The sequence below is a fragment of the Xenopus tropicalis genome, chromosome 8 (assembly GCF_000004195.4).
Source record: "Xenopus tropicalis strain Nigerian chromosome 8, UCB_Xtro_10.0, whole genome shotgun sequence".
Lineage (NCBI taxonomy): Eukaryota > Metazoa > Chordata > Amphibia > Anura > Pipidae > Xenopus > Xenopus tropicalis.
The window spans coordinates 125,951,580-125,958,230 of record NC_030684.2 but is presented as its reverse complement, the minus strand read 5'-3'; the positions used below and the strand labels follow the sequence as shown (position 1 = coordinate 125,958,230).

Below are 6,651 nucleotides of genomic sequence, written 5' to 3'. Positions count from 1 at the left end.
GGGGGAGCGGGACTTAATGGTGCCTTTTCGTGCAACACAAGATAACATTACAATGTAAAAACAAAAAATAGGATGTTGCAACCTGCTGAGTTACATAAAACCTTCTCTATCATGGGTCACAAAGGGTTTCCATGGGAAGAATACTACTCCCTGCCATGCTAAGTAATCCACTAGGCACAAGAGAGAAGGATCCAGGGAACATTTATTTAGGCAAAGGAGTTGTACCATGTTATGGGGTAAAACTTTTGATATGAAACATAAAAAAAAATTATCATTAAAGGAGACATATTGGATAAATGGAATAAACCCCTAACCCTGTAGGCAATTATGAATAATATATGGTGCTGGTTTCACTTTGGGCTAAACATTAATCCGATCTGTAAAAATGGCCCCTTTATTGGAACTCCCTATAGATCCTACTAGTTCTCCGTCCAGTGTGAAATGAAGAGTGGGCGTGTCCTAACGGTCCCTGCCAGAAGCACAGTAGGAGGGGGAGAGCCAATCACTGCCCTGCACTCACACAAGCACAGACAGGCTTCAGTTCTCTATCAGGTCAGCCTAGCTGCTGATTGGTTCCTATCCTAGACTGCAGGGTACTGAGTGCCGCCGCCCCCCCCTGCACATCCAGAGAATTCAGCCAGCAGGAAGTAGAACAGATGGGCGGGACTAGTGGGGTTTTTGTGGAATTTCTCAATAAATCAGTCAGAAACACAACTTTTTAAAACACAATCCTTCTATATCTGTAGGAGTATAATTCACTGGTAAAGTCATAATTTTTATAGGATATGTCTCCTTTAACTTTCTGTGAGGTACTGTTTCAAATGCTTTAGCAAAGCCCAAGTAGATGACATCCACTGCCATTCCAGCATCAAGGTTCCTGCTCACCTCCTCATAAAAGGCGACTAAATCAGTCTGGCAAGATCTGTTAAATTCGTAGTATACTAATTTGCAATGTATACAAGTATCCAAAGTTTCCAAAAGCTTTCCTGCCACTGATGTCAGACTAACAGGCCTATAGTTTTCAGGCTGAGAACGGGATCCCTTTTTAAATAACGGCACCACATTAGCAATCCGCCAGTCTCTCGGCACCATGCCAGACCTCAACGAATCCTGAAAAATTAAGTGAAGAGGTTTAGCATTTACAGAGTTAAGCTTGTTTAATACCCTGAGATGAATCCCATCTGGCCCTGGACCTTTGTTTACCTTTTCATGTTCAAGTCTCTTTTGAATTTCCTCCTGAGTGACCCAACCAACTGACCCCCCTATGATAATAAGGGTCCCACCCCTTCATGCTTCTTTTTTTTACTATGTATATATTTAAAAAAAATTGGATTACTTTTTACTCCTCGCTGCAATACCATTTTCCATGTCTATTGTAGCACTTTGCAAGTAAATATATTGTATAGATGCCCTTATACCGGCAAAATCTGCACTACTAAACTTTACTGGTTTAGTTACTGCTTTATAGAGCTGTCTCTGCAATATAATCTCAAACCATGTTATGATCACTATTCCCCAAATGCTCACCCACACAAATGCTAGAGATCAGTTTGGTATTATAAGTTATTACCAGGTCCAAGTAGGTTCTTGAACTACCTGAAATAAAAAAGTTGTCATTGAGCATATTTACAAACATGCTAGCTTTTTCTGACTTGCCTGCCCCATTACTCAATGTCTGGATAATTAAAGTCCCCCATAATAACAACTTGAACTAGCTGTGAGGCCTCCTCCATTTGAAATAGTAGCTGGACTTATTCTCCTCACCTATAGGGGGTGGTTTGTAGCATACACCAATGCTGAAATCTCTACCCAAAGGGATTCCACACCCTCCCCATTGCTGTCTCTGGTAATTTCTCCTTAGCTGGCAAGCTGAATGCCCCCTCACTCCTCCCCCATGGTACCTTACTTATCCCACTGCCCCCTCTACACTAGCTTCCCCATAACACTCTAGCTCACCCCCCCTTGCTTAGTTAGTCTTACATTTAGCCTGTTATTGAGGGGCATATTTATTATCCTGTGTAAAACTAATTCGCCGAAAAAACGGAGTAAAAAGCTGTGTAAAATAAAGGGAAAAGATCGCCATCTGAACACCGGATATTACGCCGGATATTATGCCGTTATTTTCCATAAGTTCCAGTGGAAGAAAAAACACGTAAAACAATTACGCCGATTTTACGCCATTTTTACACGGCGAAGCCTGGCGATGTGTGGCGAATTTTCTCACCGTTTTTTACACAGCATAATAAATATGCCCCTAAATACATATTTAATAAAACCTTATTTATTTAGTTCATAATAAACATGTGTATGTAACCGTAACCCCTTTTTGGCAATATAAGTCAAAATGTCCACCTAAGGATAGAGCATGGGGTACATTGGACTCCTCTTCCACAGGATGGGACTTTGCTAAGGGGAAGTTACTATATGGAGGGTGTTGTGTAACTACACCTCCCACTGCTAGGTGTAAGTACAAAATGGATTAAAGAAATATATGGAAACCAGAAGCTCTTGCAAAACAACTAAATAACTGATTTATTGGTGAAGATACAGGATAATGTTGCAGGGTTCAGCAATTATACTCACAGCACATGAGGTGTTAAAGCAAGGCAGACTCAGTAGATGGTACAATAGATATGGAACAGTTCTGCACCACTGTGAAGAGTATTGGGAAATAGTCTTTTGTCCTTAGGATGTCCCCTTATTGGACCGGATCCCAAACAGCTGACGGTGGTTCAGGGATAAGCACTAGCCTGATACCTGTGTCTTAACCGTGGTCCCTACAATAAGGCTGCAGAGCCCGTAAAGTAGACTAATCCTCTAACCTCCTAGTTGGAGCCAGAACTGCTGTTACTAAACAAGTCTGACTGTCTCACATTAATAAACGTGCTAAGGAGATATTCTGCACTTGCTATTCCCAGCTCCCCAACTTTTCTAAGTGTACTTGTACCCTTAGGGCCTAACCTTCTGGATCAGAGTGGATCCCAGGCTTCCTGGAGACATCCACTTAGATCAGATGCTGCAGGCCAAGAAGGCAGAACCACCCCTTTCCTAACATTATATTAAAGTGTGGTAGGGTGTGGCCTTGGGCCAATAATGCGGTATACAGTATACGTTTACTACCAACTAGTTACATTAATCCTTGCCCAGTAAGAAGGAGATAAGTAAGGTAGGGTTTAAAGCCATAGGGGCACATTAACCCTATGGGTCCCTACATGTACGTTACACAATAATAACAAAATATCCACTTATTTAGCTCACATGGTTTACTTTGTTAATTTCTTTTAGCAATAACTGTAAGACTGAGCACTGTAATATTTACACTGGAGTTTGGGTTGGACAGTCACATCCCCATTAATAGTGTAGTTCAGAGACCTCCAGCTAATGACATTCCCACTGATATACCTATTATTTAGCAGAACCTGCCATATGGTCTCAGGAGGCAAAACCTCATTCCACATATGGACATCACTTATTTCCCCTTGAAAAGAAATCTCGGGATCCCACCCAGTCCCATAATTTCTCTGCATCTGACCCAGGGAAATGCCATCCTGTAGATCAATAGAAAAGCCTTTCTGCAGTACTCTTCGAGGGTAGACTTTCCCATTAACCCAAAGCTGTAGAACCCCAGTGTTAGAGTCCCAGGTCACACAGCTGTGCTTCCACTGCAGGATGTCTGTCTGTTCCATACTGGATGCCAAAGAATTGTTTATGTAGATATAGAAAAGATGAAATGGCGTGGGTTTGGTATAATCCATTGGGCCCTGGAAGATGTCAAACATGTGGCGGTCCTGTGACCCTGGGAAGTCCACGCTAATAAGAGCATGGTTTTTGCGTAGATCTGTGTAGCTCCTCAAGCAGGTGGTGAGTTTGTCTAAAGGCTCAGTCAACCGTGGATTCAACACCACATAATCTGAAGTAGACTGTCTGGGAAAGATGAAGACCTTTCCCTCCATATCTAGAAAAAAAAACAGTATTAAGAAAAAATGTGTCCAAATTAACTTCTTGGCTCTCTCCAGCCCCCCTCCCCAAGTTACTTACCTGTATCATGGCTGAAGCAAGCTTGATGGGTTAGTAGGGCCAAGCAAATGCCAGATAGAATGGGGAACTCTTATAGTGCTCTCTGCTATTTGGTCTTTGCCCTGACCCCAAGTCAGATGTCACTGCTCAACCTATTGGGTATTTGCCCCACTTCCAAACCTCAAGCGACTGAGACAACAGCGACGGCTGTAGACCAACACAGATAAGTAATGGATGCAAGGGTTAAGTCCTCCAAAAATGAGAAAGGATACTAAGGGGCAGAATTTTTTTTTTTTACTTCTAGATATTTTTGAGATTTACCAATGGGTTTTTGCCAGTACTCGATTTTTCTGATACTGTTTCTCGAAAAATGCAAGTTTTTCGAAAATAACTACCAGATTTCGAGATTTATTAATGTTTAGTTTAAAAAAAAAAAAAAAAAATCAACAGGTTTGATCTGTCGAGTACCATTGAATCCTATGGAGGCTTGGAATAGTAGAGGAACAGAATAGTCAGAGAAGACAGCCTGTCCTTGACATATTATCAATGAGAAGTTAATCCCCTCACAGTTTTCTATTTCACACCTTTTCAAGGGGAAGTTAATCACCTTATTGTTATCTGTTCACCCAGTTTCGATGAGAAGTTAATCCCCTCACTGTTTTTTATCTAACGCCTTTTTTAAGGGTAAATTAATCCCCTTATTGTTTTCTGTTCCACCCAGTTTCAATTAGAAGTTAATCCCCCTCACTGTTTTCTGATATTGTTTTTCGAAAATAACTACCATATTCCGAGATTTATTAATGTTTAGTTAAAAAAAAAAAAATAAATCAGCAGGTTTGATCTGTTGAGTACCATTGAATCCTATGGAGGCTTAGAATAGTAGAGAAATAGAATAGTCAGTGACAGCCTGACCTTGACATATTTTCAATGAGAAGTTAATCCCGTCACAGTTTTCTATTTCACACCTTTTCAAGGGAAAGTTACTCCCCTTATTGTTATCTGTTTCACCCAGTTTCGATGAGAAGTTAACCCCCTCACTGTTTTATATCTAATGCCTTTTTTAAGGGTAAATTAATCCCCTTATTGTTTTCTGTTCCACCCAGTTTCAATAAGAAGTTAATCCCCTCACAGTTTTCTATCTCACACCTTTTCAAGGGGAAGTTAGTCCCATCATTGTTTTCTATTTCACCCAGTTTTAAGTGAAATTCCGGTTTGGGAAAAATAAAGAGTATTCGTCGAAAGGAACGTCCATTTAAACTTGAATTTTTTGAGTTCTAACAATACTTTCAATTTAAAAAATTCGGGATTTTCGATTGTAAACTCGAAATTTTCATATGAACGCTTTAAGCATTATCGTGCCATTTTATACATGCAGCAATGATTGAGTTTAATTCAAATTTATACCATGACGAGTTTATACGACTTACACGGCCAAAAAAAACGAGTTTTAGTAAATATGCCCCTAAATGTAGAGCAACAGAAAATTGTCTTTGAATTTTTTAAGATAGTCTGCGGGATCTTTATGAAAGCAGCTTCTTATGGTGTGTCTCTTTGTTCCCTCAGTCGGTACTGGGGGACTGCAGGGATTCCATGGTCCATTCTATAGACTGCTGTTCTCCAGTACTATAACCCCATTAAAACTTGTTATTTTCAGTAGCATTCCATTACCCATGGCAGAGGGTTTCAATTTTGGTCCTTTAGTATGTCATCGTCACCCTTCTGAAGGATTACAGGAGGCCCTATAACTTTAGAATAACAGCATTGTAGCAAAAAAATTCTACCCCTCCTTACTACAACAAAAACATTTGGGTCTGAAGGCTTTCTACGAGACTCTAAACCTGTATTGTCTTTCTATTGATTTTGGGTCTACTGGATCTGCCAACATTTCTGAGCTACTCATTATTCCCCATACACCTGCAGTGCCTGAGAAGAAAAACATTTATGGGTGTAATAAAATAACAGGGTCTAGTAACCCATAACAACCAATCACCAAAAATGTTGTTTTTTTTTATTTACCTTCTTGTGCCATGGATTCGACAAAAAGTAGAAACCAGAGGAATCGCACCTCCATGTTCCTAAATAAAAGAAAGATTCAATGATAAATCGTGGATGTCGTTGTTTAATTCAATATCATATACATTAAAGTGATTAGTATGTGCACACTCTAGTTGGCTCTGATACTGCCCTCCTCTGGTGATGATGATATGGGTAGATCTATACATTTAGTGTAATTCCACACAACATACCAGATCTTCTTGAATTCAAGTTTTTAGACCAGCATTTAAGGATATCATTCCTTTTTCTAGACAGCAATATACAGTAATAACCTCCAGTAGGGATTATAGACGTTTGTGGTGAGGCTCCCTAGCGTGTGTCTACTTGTAGAAAAGATTCTTCTCATTGATTCATCACAAGATGGCTGCCCAGTGGTCATGATTAAAACATGCAAGCTGTATTGAATTACATATATTTATCTTATGGTTAATATTGGAAAAGATGTGAGATAAATAAGCCTTAACCTGCAACTCTACAAGGGACAGAAGGTTCCACCAAGAGCTGCTCTAATATAAGGTTCATGACTAGGTACTTAAGATGCTTTTGCACTCTTTAAAAAGCTTGGGACCCCATAAGGAC

General features: G+C 40.0%; 1 protein-coding gene across 1 annotated transcript in view; it reads right to left on the bottom strand.

The window, feature by feature from the left end:
- Positions 1 to 2,508: 2,508 nt before the first annotated feature.
- LOC496665 (serum amyloid P-component) overlaps positions 2,509 to 6,651 on the bottom strand; it is a 7,028-nt gene continuing 2,885 nt past the window's right edge. The window contains exons 2-3 of the mRNA NM_001011229.2: positions 6,034 to 6,092; positions 2,509 to 3,955 (exon numbers count right to left, since the gene is read on the bottom strand). Coding sequence (NP_001011229.2) covers positions 3,282 to 3,955; positions 6,034 to 6,088 — 729 coding nt within the window. The 5' untranslated portion in view covers positions 6,089 to 6,092 and the 3' untranslated portion in view covers positions 2,509 to 3,281. The remainder of the gene's footprint in view (positions 3,956 to 6,033; positions 6,093 to 6,651) is intronic.